Source organism: Ananas comosus, linkage group 1 (genome assembly GCF_001540865.1).
Source record: "Ananas comosus cultivar F153 linkage group 1, ASM154086v1, whole genome shotgun sequence".
Classification (NCBI taxonomy): Eukaryota; Viridiplantae; Streptophyta; class Magnoliopsida; order Poales; family Bromeliaceae; genus Ananas; species Ananas comosus.
In genome coordinates, this window is record NC_033621.1 from 18,924,103 (window position 1) to 18,943,294 (window position 19,192).

General features: G+C 39.3%; 1 protein-coding gene across 1 annotated transcript; it reads left to right on the forward strand.

Moving 5' to 3' along the window:
• Positions 15,884-18,662, forward strand: LOC109722274. The gene is made up of 2 exons (XM_020250261.1): positions 15,884-15,915; positions 17,018-18,662. Exons 1-2 carry the CDS (start codon positions 15,884-15,886, stop codon positions 17,895-17,897), a joined length of 912 nt encoding a protein of 303 aa, XP_020105850.1. The 3' UTR covers positions 17,898-18,662.

The following is a 19,192-nucleotide window of genomic DNA, read 5'->3' on the forward strand; positions in this document are numbered from 1 at the left end:
CTTAGACATAAAAAGAAGCTCGGTTGCTTCGGGATGGACACCCCCCACCTTTTGGTGATGCCTTGATGCTACAAATCCGTTTTCAAGATTTTTGGAAGCTTACGCTGCGAGCTGCGGCAATCTGTACCCCCACGGGTTTTTTCTTCAATATCTTCACGTACGCTCGTTGTTTCGCCGAACCGAGCGCGCTGTTGCGTTCGTAGACCTACCAATTATGTTAGAGAAGGGTCAATTGAGATCAAAACCCTCCATGAATAAAAGCCCTCTTTTGGATGCCCTAGAAGCCCCAATATTGCAATAGCCCCATACAAGCAATTTCTCTAGCAATAAATGGGTCCCATTACTTCTAGAGGTCCACAAGAGATCATCTAGCTAGGTTCTAGGAGATCAAAGCAAACCCTAACACTTCTACCATGAGAGGGTGTAGATGCTTACCTCTACTAGCTAGCCCAAAACCTCTACTAGCTAGCCCAAAGAGAGGAAGAAGAGATGAGGAAGATGGTGGCTCTCCTCTTGATCTCCTTCTCATTCTTCTTCTTCTTCTTCTTCTCCTTCTTCTTCTCCTTCTTTCCTTCTTAGAGAGAGAAAGAGAGGTGTGTGGGTGTGAGTGTTAGAGGGAAATGAGAGAAAGAGAGAGAAAAAATGCCCACTTAACCCCTTTCATGCAACAATAGCACTTAGCCCCCTCCACTTTGCTTCCTGTGCACTGCCCAGACTGGGAAAATTTCGTGTGCGGGGACCAGTCCCTCTACGGGAGGACCGGTCCCCGAGAGCAGCCTCACATGCAGAGCCCTCTGCCGGCCTCTCCACGCGCATCCGGTCCCCTACCAAGAGACCGGTCCCCGAGAGCACAAATATGCGCAGAGCCCTCTGCTCTACCTTGCACGCGTATGGGGACCGGTCTCTTCCGCCAGGGACCGGTCCCCGAGAGCAGAATTTCGCATAGAAGGTCTTTTTGCCATTCCTATGAGTACGGGGTCCGGTCCCTGACCGAGGGATCGGTCCCCAAGAGCACAAAAACTGCTATTTGGCAGATTTTGCTCCAGCTTGCTCTTGTGACCTTTCCAATGCACTTCTCGCCTTTTCAACGCTTTCGGCCTTTCCGAAGCATACCATCACGACCCTTGGTTGATTTTAAACGAAGTCCAACTCTCGTATTTCGAGAATTCACTTCCTTACATACCGTCTTCCATCTGACCAAGCAGTGGCCCCTCGCTATTACACTCCTTCCTTTCCAAAAGAAAAGCTCTCCGAAGAGCTTCAATTCTTTTAATTACCTATTTAGGTGCTCGAAAGATGGAGAAGAAGTATAGTGGCAGGTTAGAGAGGACCGAGTTGACGAGGACTAGCCTGCCACCTGATGAGAGTAGTTTAGCGTGCCATCCTTCTATCCTTCGCTCAATTCTATTAATGACTGGCCACCAGTCCGATTTGCATAATCTTCTGTTAGATAGTGGGAGCCCTAGCTATCTCGTCGGGAAGGAACCCACTTTACATCCGAGGATTGCGGCGAGCCTTTCTCCCAGCGTAACATTTCTACCCATATAGAAAAGTTAGAAAAGTTCAGACTTGTCCCTGTTGATTTTCAGTCCCGAGGCCCACTCAAAGAGAAGCCACACAAAATGGAGATTCCTCACTTGCCTTTTCTTGGCCTCGCAAAAGAAGATGGTATCATCCGCATACTGAATAAAAAAAACTTTACTTTCGTCGCTAGGCCCAACTCCTCTCATCAAGTCGTTACTAACAGCTTTATTTATCACTCTCGCAAGTCCTTCTGTGACTAAGAGAAAGAGATAAGGGGAGAGTGGGTCCCCCTGTCTAAGCCCCCTTTTGGTTTTGATCCATTTGGTTGGGACACCGTTAATAAGTATAGCAATCTTGGCATTAGCTATACATTGTTCAATCCAATTGCACCAGAGCTGAGAAGCCCCAAGCCAGGACAATATCTTCTGAAGGAAGCTCCATGTCACCCTGTCATACGCTTTTTCAAAATCCACTTTCACTCCGACACTCTCCACCCCTACTTTAGAGCACCAACTAACAACCTCACTAGCGGTAGCAAATGAGTCTAATATCAAATGTCCCTTAATGAAAGCTGATTGCGATAGGGAGATTACACCTTGTAGGACACTTTCTAGTCTATTGGCAAGTACTTTAGAAATAATTTTTTGTACGCCGTTAATAAGACTAATCAGCCGAAAATTGTTCGCTACCTTCGCACCTTTCAAAAATGTCAAAAATGTCAATTTTGGGGGTGATTGTCATGGTCTCCTATTGAAACGACACGATCCTTTCTAAATAAAAGCTCAGACAGAAAGTTTTCTGTAGCTAGACATGGCCGGTGACAGGGGCTAATGGTGTGATCACAACAGCAAATATTGATTAGATCGAATGATCGATGTAATAGCCATCTGTATCGTAGGCCAATGCGGAAGTCATAATAGACGATAACCGGACATTGCGATACTGTGAGAATGCTTGGTACAGGAAGTGTGCATACTGCAAGTATAGCAGGAAGGCCCATAGATCGACAAAAGCATAGGGAGATTGTAGGAAGTCCCATTTGTATAACCCAGAATCTTACATACTAAAACAAAATAGTAAGAGTTAGCTTTCGACCTTATTGTGCAATTTTTCATCCACAAAGAAGAAAAAAAGAAATCCATAACACATTGTTATCAGAAACTAGCTCACATGCAGTTGTGAGCTGCACTGTCTTGATCATTTGACGCTCTTCGCTACCCAATTTTGCATAATTTTCATTCGATTCTTCAAACTCGATCAGGCTTCTCTATCTTCTATACTGACTTGAATTAATTTCATCCCTTTGTTGAACTTCATCCTCTATCATTGTAGTTTTTTAGTTTGAATTAAGAATTAAGGATTAAGTAAGTTTCAAGGTATATGATCATAAAGTTTTCAATAATGCGCAATAAAATTTTGAGTATAGAAAATTCGTTCATGAAATATGATAATATGGGCTAAGTGGGGTATTGTTAGAATTTTTATAAATATGGCGCAATTAATCATATTCAAATTTGAGTTTATTATAAATAAAGATCAATTTTAAAAGATATAGAACTGCTTGATATAATATATCTTATCACATTATCATCTATTTAAATTAAATAGAATACTAATTAGAGGAAGTCGATCTGGACTCTACATAAAAGGGTAACTGGTTGCCACTTTCTCATGTACATTCTAGTAAAGAATTACTATTGGTTCCACACCATACCGGAATGTGCCTTAGACAAATATAGAACTGCTTAATATAATATATCTTATCAATTTCCTATATATTTAAATTTAATAGAATCCTAATCAGATTTTGATGGAAAGTCGCTCTGAACTCTATATAAAGAGTAACTTATCCTACCACCTTTTCACATATATTCTGGTAAAAAATTATCATATGTTTCACATTATATGGAAGAGTGACTGAGACGGGAGGAGAAACTAGATTACCAAAGTTTGTAATTAACTTCTCTAATTTTCGCTAGTATTTTCCATACTTGTGATGCATCTTTGCCGTTGAAATTTTCTCAACCAATAGTACATCCACTGTTTAAAAATTTTATGATAAAATCTTTTCTATCTTTCCCTAAATTCATCTTTACCATTTTTTTAATAGTTCTTACTTTTCACTACACGTCACAAATTGTAAGAAGTAACAAACGTTGAATGATGATTTTTTTATCTCTCTTAAAGTTTGTTCTATTGAACCTTTGTAACTTTGGTTGAATGAACCAATCTAAATTTATCATATAACTTTAAAAAACTATAGTTTTAAAAAAAAAAGATTGGATATGTTAAATTTTTATTAAATGATGCTCTTAGGCTTCGTTTGGGATTACGGGGAGATTGCGTTACGTGCGGTGAGAAAGTACGTTGGAAAAATACCCTGTTTGTTTTCGTAAGTAATATTGCGTTCCACATATCGCGATGAGTCGATTACGATATATTTTCTGCGGTCCCACCAGAGAACGCAGAAGCATATCCCTATATGCTTTTTCCTCAAATCCATTTTATCTAATAGCGTTTGATAGGCCTCAAATTCAAACTAAGCCTTAGATTATCGAGATCTGGCCAAGTTTTTTGTGTTGGATTTAATTGGATTTTTGGTGATTTAAAACTTGTTAGGCCTCTTGGACAGCCCAATACTTAATGAGCCTTGGTTGGGAGATCAACTAAAGTTTCCATATGTGAGATTTAGTCCCACATTGAAAACTAAAAAGGTGTTGTTAGTATTTATATATTCTTTTATTCTCAAGCTAGTTGTTTGGGAGAAAATGAGAGTTATGCTCTCGTTTAAACACACGCACGCACGGCAAGACCACGAGCCGGGCCAGGCGGGGGGCGGCGCACGCGGTCCATACTCCCGGTTTATTTTATTTTTATTTTTTCGGTTTTATCTTTATCCTAATCCGTATCTTGTATAATCTTAGACTTATCTTGTTCTACATGGAATTGACGCTTTGAAGCAAGATTTTTGTCTTGGTTATATATATTGGAGAAGGTTGCGTGAGTTCAACCGGAACCCAAGCATACCTAAGAGCAAAACCCTATCCTCTACCTCGCCTTTTCCTGCTTTCTCGCCATTGATCTTTTGCGCCGATTTTTGCTGAGCTTTCTCAAATTTTGCTGGATTTGAAGCTTATTGGGTTCGTCTTGCGCCAGCTTGAAAGCGTGCCGACGAGGTGGAACGTGGTCATTGTATCGCTGGAAGTAATTTGCCGGGAAGCCTCGCACGTGGAAGGACAATTTTGCTTCTAGGACAGTGCTCTGCACACCTCGATCCACATGCCTTTTCTACTTCTTTTTTTTACACTATTTGTTATTTAATTTCTTTCTCAAAATTTTTCTAAAACTGATATTAAACTTTCGAATTGTTATTAAAGAATATTTTAATAAAAGATCAGAAAGATTTTTCATCACTTTGTGTTAAACTTTATGAAAATTAAGATCGTATCTTCTGCCATGATTTTGATTTCAATACCCGGTTTGTAGACGACAATTCAAAAAATTACTATTTATTTAACTGTAATAAATAGTCAAACTTTAATTCAATGTCAGTAAATCCTTATAGATTCTTCATTATATATAGGATGCTGTGGCTGCTCCTAAGTATAATAAAAAATACAAATAACCTTATTTGACATTGAATGACTATTAAAATTAAATTAGGAATCCGTATTAATTTTTGAGTTAACTTTAGTTCAATATCATCTTATAAAAATACCGTAAGTGATTATATATCATGATTAGGATGCTGTGGCTACTCCTAGACATAGTTGATCTCACAAATCTTTATATAATATTGAATGATTGAAAATTTCATTTTATTCCAAAATGCAGCGGAAAAGAATAAAAGTCCAAAATAATTTTCTTAACAACCTTATGTGACTCAAAATTTATAAACTGTACGAAGTCTATATACCCTATGCTAAATTTTTATAATCACCTTATGTTTGTTTAGAATAATAACATAAAAATATACCGCAAAAATTAATCAAAACACACTTCTTTATAATCATAACAAAAATAAGCAAAGTAGTAGAACAAAAATCATATACAATAAATACCGAACGTTACACATGATTTTAACATTTAGACTTCTTCAAAAACAAGTCACATTGTAAAGAAAATTATGGACCAAAATTATGTATATATATGAATCAAACTATATATATATATTCTCTTTTCATTAAAAAAATAAATAAACAATTCCTTTTTGTATTGTTGACCGCATCCAGTGGTTTCCCAAACACCGATCTTCGTATCTCGCCAGAAGTCCTAAAAATCACACCGCGGTGTCACCGGGACCCATGAAGTGTTTCAAAACACACCTACTCATGTCACGAGTCAACCGCTGACCTGATACACACCCATTTGGATGTCCCGGCAGTATACACTAAGTCCATATTGAACAATTATCGTTGAATAATCGTTCCGATCCGTCTGTTGAATTTGTGAATGGATTGCACCACCGATTCCGGCATTGCCGCACCATAAAATCACAATTTTGTTTCATCTTATTCGGTCGTTGATTTGCGACAATTCCATCCTCTGTTCGGCACCACTTAAANATATATATATATATATATATATAAATATAATTCAAATCAATTTAAAATTTAAAATTTGAATTCCCCTCTTCAAAAGTCTCAGATATTACATCATCCCCCCCTTATAAGAAGTTTCATTCTCGAAACTTAATCATACATCTCCCGCAAATAACTATGGATAACACTCCCGCACAGCAGACTCAAGCTCCCAAGTAGCCTCACGCTCCTTAAAAATTCTCCCTCTGGACCTTCACATATGGAATGCTCCTCCAAAATTAGGATACGAAGTGAGTGTCCCGATCCGACACGATTAACACCAGCACCTCATGAAGTAGAACAATCTCGTCAATGTACAGTTATGCCAATCGAACACGGGACCAAGTAATCTGCACTGGCAAAAAGTAAGCCGATTTTGTCAACCGGTCCACGTTGTCCCAGATTGCATCCTAACCCTGTTGCGATCGAGGCAATCCCATGACGAAATTCATCGTAATCTGCTCCTACTTCCATACTGTTACCGAAAGTGGCTGCAACTTCCGCGCCGGTCGTTGGTGCTCAGCTTTCACCTGTTGACAAACCTAGCATTGGGCCACATGCTGTACCACATCTAACTTCATCCTTCTGTTAAGAATTTTATAGGTTGGAGGATTTCGTAAAGTTGAATGGAGTCTTGAAGAGTTGATCACGGAAGTTTGAAGAAAAGATTCAAATTGAAGAACAAAGACTCATTTGGAAAGCTCGGTACCTCAGGTATGAAGAATAAATCATTTGTGGTGAAGGTATTTAATTGTAATAAGTTCAGAAGGCTTAGATTGCTTTAAAACATCTTTACTAAACTTTTCTGTGTTCTGGGACCGGTCTCAGAGCTGAGAGACCGGTTCCCCTAAGGTCCTCACTGCATGAAAGTTGAGGCAACCGGTCCCTTGAGAAGAGAGACCGGTTCCGGAACATGGGTTGTTCTGTCACACAGCGAGGGACCGGTCTCCGTCCTGAGAGACCGGTTCCCGAACGTTGTGTTTTCTGTCACGCAGCGAGGGACCGGTCTCTCACTTAAGAGACCGGTCTCCTCAAGAGGACCGGTCCCTAAGGACGACACAAGTTTTAAAAAAAACGCTTTGTGCAATCCTAGTCTACTTCTAAGTCTTCTAAACATATAAATAAGCCATGGGGGTCATCTTAAAGGTTGAGACTTTGAATTTCTACTGATTCTAAACCCTAGAAACTTGTTTTTCCGTTCTAATGCTTCTATTCACATAACAAGTTTCAACAATCGACTTGATTCTTCGATTTTACTCGAGATCTTATTCGAGAATCAAGTTGATGTTCGATTAGAAGACGGACCCTCATTGCTTATGGGATTCTAAAGCTTAATCACCACAAATCTTCGATTCTACAAGCTCCGGAAGGAGGTTCGGCGCGTGGATCTCGCGTGAAGCCGAGGATTCGGTGGACGCTTCGAGGAGTTGAGGCGTTGACGCTGCAAGGAGTTGCGGCAAGGTCGATAGGAGGATTCCTATCGATCGATGACTGGCGAAGATCACCATCAATGGGAAATCGATAAATTGAGTCGTGTATTTTTGTCAAAATCACTTGTACTCAAGTTTTCTTAGTGGATTTTCTTCGCGTGATCGGTCCCGTGGGTTTTTCACTCCGGTTTGGAGTTTTCCCACGTTAAATTTTCGGTGTGCTGTTTTATTTTTCGCTATTTCGTTTTATTTGCATCGAGATTTTTGAGTTTGCCGTTTTTACACCTATTCACCCCCCTCTAGGTGTTACTTACCTTTTAGATCCTCGGGATCCATATCTTACAAGTGGTATCAGAGCGGGTATAGGTTGTAAATCATGGCCGAGGGCGGTAACATCAATCGACCCCCTCTCTTCGATGGCACTAATTACGCTTATTGGAAAGTCCGTATGAGGGCATTTCTTATTGCCATCGACGAGCGGGTATGGCAAGCCATTGAATTCGGGTGGAAACATCCTACCGAAGTAGTCGAGAATGTTACCGGTCCGAAACCTAGAAATAAGTGGACGAAAGAGGAAAATGAATTATCTTCGTTCAACGGAAAGGGTATCAATGCTTTGTTTAATGTTTTAAATCAAACTGAATTTTCTCGTGTCTCGGCGTGTGAAACCGCTAAAGAAATTTGGGACACTTTACAAGTTACACACGAGGGTACAAGCTTGGTAAAGATTCAAAAATTGCAAATGCTTACTAATAGATTTGATTCTATCTGTATGGAAGAACATGAATCTTTTACAGAGCATTATACTCGTTTGCAAGACATTGTAAACACGTGTACTAACTTAGGCGAGAAAATTCCTGATTCCAAAATTGTTCGAAAAATTTTGAGGACCCTTCTCGAACGATTTCGTCCTAACGTTGCGGCTGTTGAAACGGTTAAACATCCGGTTGAACTTAAGGTAGAAGAATTAGTAGGTGCACTTCAAACTTATGAGATGACTTTTCCTTCTAATTCGTCTTCTTCCAAGTCTTCCTCTAAAGCTTCAGGTGTCACGCCCCGAGCCCGATCCTTTTTGGCCGGTTCGAGAGCGTCAAACAGACGCCGAACGGACAGAGCTTCCCCTGTCCGCCCAAGGCTCAACACTAGTATCAATAGAGTACAATTTGTATAAGCGTAAGCATACACAATGGCTTGCACGAGGACAAGCACTAGCCAAGGTGAAAGAATTAACCATTCAGTATACAAGTAATATGACTAAATTTAAATCACATACATGTATCCAACTATAATCAAGTTCTGTCACATTCTTGCATCATTTCTTTTTATATCTCATTTCTCCTAAAATATAACTTTTGATATTTAAAGTAAATATTCTTTACATCATTCATTAAAGCAAGTTCATAATACTAAAATCATCAAATACAAATGATGATAGTAAAGGGTGTGCAACTACAAAATGTAATCCATCTCGGGCGGTCTCTACCTAGGGCGCGATGCCCTTACCGCGATCATCTGCCGGCTCGCTCGGTCCCGGCTCTGTGGAAATAGTGGGGTGAGAACTACAACAAAGTTCCCAGTGGGTTCGGCAACCAACCACGCCGACTATCCCACTAGGTCTAATCAGGCATAATAGAAGAAAGAATAGATAATAACCAACTAACAAATGCAGCTAATATGCCTGAACAATAAATAAAACTATGCTCGATAGAATGCTCATGATGAATGGAAGATTAACTTTTCATTACCCAATCTCATGGCTAGCCCGTAGGTTTCGCCCTCACAAACTCACCAACCCAAATCCCTATTGTCGGGGAGATAACCGCTACAACCCGACGGGACCGCCCTCTGGGGAGATAACCGCTACGACCCAGTGATGACAACTCCGGAGCACATTGCCCGAGGGGGAGCTATCGCCCTCGAGCAAGGACTATTAGGTGAGTACGATCAATCCTTAACTTTAAGGATTTTAAGTTCAATCCATTCCTTGACTTCAAAGAGAACCATGTACATATGACCCTTAATTCTAAGGTGTTTATGTCATAATGTCACTACTTGTTCTTGTTCTTTGTCAATGATGCCACACTTGTTTTCTAAGTCCTCTAGACTCATCAATGTCACTTGCTAAATCTATGTCAACATGTCACATTTGTTTACTAACCCTTCTAGGTTCTTGTCCCTTGTCATGCATATATAGGGTTACCAATTCTCATTCATTTACTACTATTTCTCAAGCATTAGAACTCATATCATGTAAAGAAAATTTACAATTAACCCTACTATGCAACATGCTCAATATAAATACATATGCTCAAATATGTCGCTTTAGACATAAAGGGATTTTCGATGTCCTTGGAATGCACCACCCACCTTAGATGGTCACAAGGATGCTACGGTGAATTTCTTGGAATTTTTGAAGCCCTAGTCTGCGTGCTGCGGCTATCTGTACGGAAAATAACGTTTTTGTTAATAACTTTGCGTACACTCGTCGGATTGTCGAACCGAGCGTTCCAACGCGTTTAAAATACCCTTAATTAGGTTTCTACATGATCAAAATAGATCAAAACCCAACTTGGGCAAAACCCCTCTTTGGGATGCCCTAACATGTTATTTTTGTATTTCTCCGAGATTGATCTCATCTTCTAAGCAAAGAATAGCCTAATCACATGGAACGCTCTCTAATTAAGTTTCTAAGTCTTTTAGAAACATCCCTAGGGCACCTACTGCTTTGAACCCTAGTGTCTGCACCATGAGAGGGGTGTACCAGGAATCGATTTTTGCATCGGAGTCATGTGCCCTTAGAGTATTTCTCACTTGTAGAGAGATCAAAACCGCAAATCTAAGGTCTAAACCCAAACCCTAAACCATTTTTGCATTAAGACTCACCTTTGCCCAAGCTTCATCACCAAAGCCTACTTGTTGGAGAGCTTCTAGGACCACAAAACCACCAAAACCACTTCTCCAAGCTCTTCTCCACCTTCTCTCAAGCTCTAGCGGCTTGCTTCTAGAAGAGAAAAGAGAAGGAAAATGAGAGAGAAGGGTGAAATGGGTTGGCTGTTGAGGGAAGGCGGTATTCGGGCTATTAACATGTGGTAACAATTTGCCAGAAAACCCTCGCCATGCTTTATATTTTGCAGCAGACCTTCGTTTGCTGCGGCAAAGTGTTACCGGACTTTTTCGTTGTCACCGTTAAACGACTACGCATAGGCAAACCCGAGAGCAGATCTGTCAGTTTCCGGCCCAAAGTGTACCGGTACCTTTTTCGTGTCACGTTTCGAGCAATGTGTAATCCGTGACAAGGTCGCTTGCGTAACCGGTACAACATTGCATCCAGACCTGAATTTGTTACGTTTCGATTTATTTCGCGATCGATGCCAAACCCTTCGTAACAAACCTCTAGAACTCTCCATTTTAACCTCCAACCAGGTGGTAGTTAATTGGAACTCCGCTCATTAATCCATTCGCAGCACCGCGCTTCGGCCAGAGGGGGAGCGCTCCGTCATGCGAGCCCTTATGTATTTGCTAAAATCGTCATCTTTCATCTAGTTTCAATACGTTACATTCAGGGATGGCTCTAAAATACAACAAAAGAGATGTACTTCAACTTCATCAGACTCGAATCGGAGCAAACCCTAGAGGACTTTGAAAAGCAACTCACACTTCTTAACGAGAAAGTTCCGTCGCGAGACTTTAGAAGAATTTCCTTTCCCAAGTCCAGCTTCCTCCAAGTCAAGCAAACTCTAAAGGACTCTCGTCTTCTTCTTCATCAAAATTCAGAAAATCGAAAAACTTTCAAAAGGACTCTACGAAAGAGAAGAAAAGCAGTGAAGGTCAAATTCAATGCTATAAGTGTAGGGGATTTGGCCATATTGCATCGGATTGTCCAAATAAAAAGTCTTTGAAAAAGAAAGCGATGCAGGCTATTACTTGGGATGACTCCTCTTCTGACGATTCAACTTCAAGTGATGAGGATGTCAATGCCACGGCACTGATAGCACAGGATTCGACCTTCATGTGTTTGGCATCTGCAGATTCTCTTTCAATGTCGTCCATACATGAAAAATCTTCTTCGGAGAACTCATCAGATGAAGAATCGGACGAAGATAACATGGTCGCGGCATATCATCAATTGGTAATCGAATCAAAGAAGGTGGCAAAACATAACAAAAGGCTGCGGCGGAGTCTACATGAGTTGGAACAAGAAAATTTGAGATTGGCCTCATTATCAAAGGATCTAGAACAAGAAAGAGATGGGCTGACTGAAGCCTATAATTCTTTATTTGAGAAATGTTCTTTACTTGAAAAGAAAAAAAAAGACTCATGTTGAAAACATCGATTTTCTCACCAAGCAATACTCGAAAGCTAGAGAAGCAAATATGAAATTTATCAAGACGATCATTCAATTGAAGTCGGATTTGAACCAATTTTCGTCTGGCTCGAGCAAACTTGATAAGATACTTGGACTTGGTCAAACAAATAAACTTGGACTTGGGTACGAACGGACGTATATTGATCAAGCAACGAAGAAAGATGATGAACATTCGTCAAAAACAGTTCCTAAGCTTTATGGTAAGTTCGTCCCTCCTAAGAATAATTTGACTAACAAAACTTGTCATATTTGTGGTGTTTTAGGACACATAAAAAAATTTTGCAAACAAAAGGGAAAGAGCTCAACAACACCCTTGAACCAAAGAACATCACCCATGAAGAATGATCCTATATCAAAAGGAAAGCCAACTTGGACTCCAAAGAAGGTTGATCATAAGAAGAAACAAACATGGATACCAAATGCGCCGAAATCAAAGGCAAAACAAGCATGGAAACCAAAGAAGAAGGATATGAAGAAGAAGTCAATTCAAATCGTCGACAAGTCAACATCAACAAATGCAAGCAAACCGCCGCAACCCAAAACACGTAAGGTTTGGGTGCGCAAAGGTGAACTCTTCCCATGCCTAGTCATTCACATTTCGCTTCATGCTTATGATAATACTTCATGGTATCTGGATAGTAGTTGTTCTCGTCACATGAACGGAGATAAAAATTGGTTTACTTCTTTGAACAAAATCTCCGGAGGACTTGTTGTTTTTGGAGACGGTCGGTCGTCAAAAATCGTTGGAAAAGGAACAGTGACTATCTCAGATGGCCCTACTTTGAATGATGTTTTTTATGTTGAGGAGTTTAAATCTAATCTTGTAAGCATAAGCCAACTGTGTGATGATGGGTATTCTGTGAATTTTTTCGATAAAGAATGCCATGTGACTTGTGATGACAATCTTTTCTTAAAGGGCGTTAAATCTCAGAATAACTGTTATGTAGTTCCTAGTTCTTCGACTGAACATTGTAACCTAGCGTCATTAGAGACTGAAACTTTATAGCATGAACGACTAGGTCACATAAACTTTAAGGAGCTATCCAAGATAACAAAGAAGGAGGTTGTTAGAGGTTGTCTGGCGTGCCTTCTTACGAGAAAAAGCTGATACTTTTGATTCTTTTTCTGAAATCTGTCTTCGTCTTATGACTGAACGGAATGATAAAATTGTACGTATTCGAAGTGATCAAGGGGGAGAATTCATAAATTCAAAATTTGTTGATTTTTGTGTTTCAAACGGCATAAAACATGAATTCTCGGCTCCTTATACACCTCAACAAAATGGAGTTGTTGAAAGCAAGAATCGGGTTGTACAGGAGATGGCTCGTGTTATGCTTCATAGTAAGAAAATTGCCTTACATTTTTTGGCCGAAGCAGTTAACACGACTGTCTATGTTATCAATCGGATTTATGTGCGCCCGGGAACTTTGAATACTCCGTATGAACTTTGGCTTGGTAGGAAACCTAATATTAAATACTTTCGTGTCTTCGGGAGTAAATGTTTTATTCTTCGGGATCGTGAAAATCTTGGAAAATTTGACTCTCGAAGTGACGAAGAGATCTTTCTTGGTTATTCTACTACAAGTCGTGCTTATCGTGCGTACAATTTACGATCTAAGACGGTGATAAAATCCATTAATATAAAAGTAGATGAAGCTTCTTCTGTAAGTTCTTCTGTGAATGGTTCTTCTAACTCATTTGTGAATGATGATGATAATGATTCTCCGTTTGTATTGCCTGTGAATGATGATGTTTCTGCACTTGATAATTCCATTGCATCTTCTGAAAATGTTGCATCAAATGATTCATCTGAGCCTCAAAGCACCTCATCTGAAATCCCTAGCATAACTCCTGAGACTACATCGCTAACAGAATCAAGAGATCATCCATTATCGAATGTAATTGGGGATCCTAATGTTGGTGTGCGAACAAGAAGTCAGCTACAATGTGAATTTGCATGTTATGTATCTTTGATTGAGCTAAAGAATATTGACGAAGCTCTACGTGATGAATATTGGATTAATGCCATGCAAGAAGAACTTGGTCAATTCGTTCGCAATGATGTATGGGAATTAGTGCCGCGTCCTGAGCAACAACACATAATAGGTACTAAATGGATCTTTAAGAATAAGAAAAATGAGGATGGTACTATTGTTCGAAACAAAGCGAGACTTGTTGCTCAGGGCTACTCACAAATTGAGGGAATAGATTTTGATGAAACCTTCGCCCCGGTTGCCCGACTTGAATCAATTTGTATTCTGTTCACGATTGCCTGCCATTTTAAAATCACTCTTTTTCAAATGGATGTTAAAAGTGCATTTCTAAACGAATTTTTAAAAGAGGAAGTTTATGTTGAACAACCGAAAGGTTTCATAGACTCAAAATTTCCAAATCACGTTTTTTGACTGAAAAAGGCACTTTATGGACTAAAACAGGCTCCGCGAGCATGGTATGAGCGCTTGACAAAATATCTTTTGGAAAAGGTCTATAACCGAGGGGGAGCGGATAGAACTCTCTTTGTAAAACACTTAAAGAATGATTTCATTGTGGCACAAATTTATGTTGATGACATAGTCTTTGGGGCAGCTAAAGATAAGGATGCGAATGATTTTGCAAAATTGATGATAAGCGAGTTTGAGATGTCGATGATGGGGGAGCTTAATTATTTTCTTGGACTTCAAGTTAAACAAACTAAAGATGAAATTCACTTGTGTCAATCCAAATATGCGAAAGATTTGGTTAAGAAATTTGGATTGGACAATGCAAAGGATTTTGACACTCCGATGGGTACAAGTAACAAAGGACTTGGATTGAATTCAGAAGGACAGAGCGTGGATGAGAAACAATACAAAAGCATGATTGGGAGCCTATTGTACTTAACTGCGAGCAGACCAAATATTGCCTTTAGTGTTGGAATTTGTGCTCGCTATCAAGCTAATCCTAAGGAAGTTCATCTGAAAGCGGTTAAAAGGATCATTCGGTACGTTAAAGGTACAACGGCGTATGGCCTCTGGTATTCTATGGGAACATCTCTTGATCTAATCGGCTACTCAGATGCTGACTGGGCAGGCTTTGCAGATGATCGAAAAAGTACTAGTGGAGCTTGTTTTTACATTGGACACTGTCTGGTTGCTTGGCATAGTAAGAAACAAAACTGTATTGCACTTTCCACTGCAGAAGCTGAATACATTGCGGCCGGGAGTTGCTCCACTCAATTGATCTGGATGAAAAGCTTACTGAGCGACTATCGGATCCCTTCCACCTCTCTTACTATTCTTTGTGACAACACAAGTGCAATTAATATTTCTAAAAACCCTGTTTTACATTCACGAACAAAACATATTGAACGAAGATATCACTTTTTAAGAGAATTGGTTGAATCAAACGTTCTTCAACTTGAATATATTTCGACTGAAAATCAACTCGCAGATATTTTAACCAAACCTTTGGATCAAAAACATTTTCTGCATTTACGAAAGGCTATTGGTATGAATCCTTCAATCTAGATATATTTTATTGGGCCATAGATCATGTGCATATTGCATGGTTTTTTTCGGTATTTCCTGATTATGCTTCAGAGACGATTGAATTTCTTGAATAATATTGCTGTTTTTGAGAGAAATTGGTTTTTGTTAGCTCAATCATATGACTTTGATTGTTTCATATTTAGTTTTTGATTGATCAATGTCAATGCTATTCTCTATTGTCATCATTGTTGAACGATTAAATCTTTGCAATTCTGTTTAGCATACTGAATCAAATTTAACACCTCATGCTTCGAACTTTGAATGTTGCAACTGTTTGTTTGATTATTTGTTATGAGATGAATAACTCTTTCTCTATTTTTGAAATTATAATAATATTTTTGACTTGAGGGTTGCACTAATTTAGGGGGAGTCTTTCCGACTATGTTATGAAATTTTCTAAAATTCAAGATGTGGGTAGAGTTACATCCCTGCTGGGAGTGTGAAAACTATCACCACATGGAGGAAAGAGCTACCACCCCGGTCGTCAGGTCAGTGAGTGCAGCTACCACGTGTTGATTGAAATATCTCTATAAGACAAAAGGAAAATACTGTAAAAGTTTATGATTTTGAGATATTTCAGAGATGAAAAAAAAAATGCTCAAAGAGCTATACATCTCCTAGGTGATATAAGGTGGAGTGTTAAAAAAAAAAAGATGCTCAAAGAGCCACTCCTGTCTCGAATATTGTGCATAACTCAATTTGGAGATATTATTTTAATTTCACGATTCTGAGAATTATTTATACATTTTCTTTAACAAATATGATGATAAAACGATACAATAAATTCCTAGATCTTGCATGATGTGTGGGATTTTATTTTATATGTATCTAGAATTTTCATTGATTTTCGGTTTAACAATTTTGACAATTTGAATATTCTTGAAATTGATTTTTCAAAATTTATTTATGAAATTTTATTTGAAGTTTTTAAGGATGGAAATTGGTTATTTTTTATGATTGATCATTGTGGAATCACTTATATTTTTTCTGGAAAATTTTGGGCTTAGATTAAAATTTTTCAAAATTCCAGGCTCTAGGACCGGTCCCAGGCAGGAGAGACCGGTCCCTCCGCCCAACTCGATAAAGGGTTTCTGCTCGATCTTTTTTGTACGCTTTTCATATTTTTCCCTGCTTCCTCTCTTGCGCCTCTCTTGTCTCCAGAGTGATTTTACCTACATTCTCCATCGATTTGCACTAATTTTAGGTATGATCTTCGGATTTTGTTGCATTTATCTCATATATTCCGAACATGTGCTTATTTACAGTTTTTTTGGTATTTGTTCTTGAGATCTAGCTTAATCTGCCATTATATGTTTTGATCTAGTTATTAGACCTGTTATTTCCATATCTTTCAAGCTTTCTTCATCTATTTGGTAGATTTTTATGGGTCTTCATCATCAAAACCTAGTTTTTCAAAATTTTTGTGGACAATTTGTTTTTGCTGATTTTGATGCATGATTTGTTCATGTTTCTCATGATTATGTGGCTCCTAGGATTATCTAGCACATTCCATATCAATTTGCTGAAATTTTTTGGAATTAAAATCGATTTTTCTTATGTTCCATATGTTTAAATCATTATGTTTAACAGGGGTTTGTTCAAAATGTATTCTTGGCTGCTTGTGCTTGTGGTTCTTATGGCCGGGGGAGGTCGCGGTAGCAAACGACAGCGCTCCTCGGCTAAACGGCCAGTTGAGCAACAACCGGAAGACGAAGGAAGTGAATATGCTCCAGGTGACGAATCTAGGGAGGAAGAGCCAGATTGGGAAGCTTTTACTCCGGAAGTTATAACTAAGGAAAAGGATAAAAGGAAAGGCAAAGGAAAAGCCGTTGATAAAGGAAAAGGCAAAGCCATGGAAAAAGGAAAAGGAAAGGCATCTGAATATACCGGTCGTCGGAAATCTGGAGGTGTTGAGATCAGAGAACCAGGTTCTGAGCCTCCGCGTCTTAGTCTGCAGGATGTTCCTTCGGCTCGACGGTCAATGTACTCGTCGAAGCATTGTATTGGTGAGCACGATGTTGGCATTGCCAGTATAATTGAGTGTGTGCCGGGATTTCAGGATTTATTTGAAAAAGGAAATCTTCATCAGATTTGTGATTTTTCGGAACAAACTGGTTTCTGTTTAGAGCTGATCAGAGAGTTCTATATGAGAGCAGGTCGCTTGAGTGATTCTGGCGGTGGCCCGTACGTATTCACTACTTCCGTACGTGGTGTTGAGTTATCAATCACTCCCGATACGATAGCGTCTGTGCTAGGAATGGAAGCAAGGACTGAGGGAGTGGAGTATCTGCAGGCCAGGTTTGACTCGCTTCGCGATTGGAACCGTGTGGTGAATTCTATTTGCATGTCGGGTACAGAGTCAAACGGAATTATGGTTTTGTCCAAGGATTTCAAAATGGAGTACAGGTTTTTGAACTTCGTGGTTTGCTACAACATTTTACCTCTCGCAAACACGAAGATTTTGAGATAGGATCGCATCCTGTACATGTATTTATTGGCTAGGCCGGGCATTGTAAGTGCGAAAAATATCAACATGAATATCCCGTTTTTGAACTGGCGGAGAATGGCAAAGGACATCAAAACTTCAGAACAGAATGAACGGTTGCCATTTCCATTAATTATCATGAGGATTCTGCGACTTCATGAGATGGATATTCGTTGTGCATTGTATGAGCATAGCTTGGGACGGATCAATGAAAGGACGTTTGTGAAGTCCTCTGTGTAACTTCGAACTCCGTCTCAACGTGCTTCTTCACCTCCTGCTGCTCCACCTCTTGCTGCTGCTACTTCTTCCCGTCCTTCTATGGATATCTCTGAGGAGGATGTCTCGGTGTCGTCTGTCTATCGTGAACAACAAAAGTTATCTGAAGAACTTCAAAAACTTTCTGCGGATCAAGCTTAGATACGAAAAGATGTGAGCAAAATCAAGCGTTTGATGAAGGCTATCTTTGACAAATTGGGTTGTTGCAGCTCAGATCTTCCTCCGCAGGGTGACGAATCCGACTGACTGTGCGGGGTTCCTCCTTTTGTCATTTTGGCGCTTTCTGACAAAAAGGGGGAGATGCTGATGATGATGCTCAGGATGATAATGATGTTGCTCAGGATGATGATGATGTCTTTCTTTTTGATGATGATGATGCATTTAGCTTAGTTGTGTAAATTTAGACTAGATGTTAGACTAGATGTTTGCTTAGATGAACTATGAACTATGACTTGACTTGTTGCTTTGATTGCACGTTTATGTTTGATCATTTATGATAAGTATGCTTGAATCTTGATTGTGTTTTAAGAATATTTTTGCAGGAATATTCAAGACTTCAAGACTCCATGTCTAAGTCATAGAGTTTGTATTAAGGTTGTAAAAAATGTAATTTTTGTTTATTGGATCGATCATGCAGGAGATTGTCGTTTGGTGATTGCGATGATCTTCTTTTTATTGTTTCTGAGTTGTGTACGAGCATTGTAGTATATTTTGTCACGAAATCGCCAAAGGGGAAGATTGTTAAGGATTTTATAGGTTGGCGAATTTCGTAAAGTTGAATGGAGTCTTGAAGAGTTGATCGCGAAAGTTTGAAGAAAAGATTCAAATTGAAGAACAAAGACTCATTTGGAAAGCTCGGCACCTCAAGGATGAAGAATAAATCATTTGTGGTGAAGATATTTAATTGTAATAAGTTCATAAGGCTTAGATTGCTTTAAAACATCTTTACTGAACTTTTCTGTATTCTGGGACCGGTCTCAGAGCTAAGAGACCGGTTCCCCTAA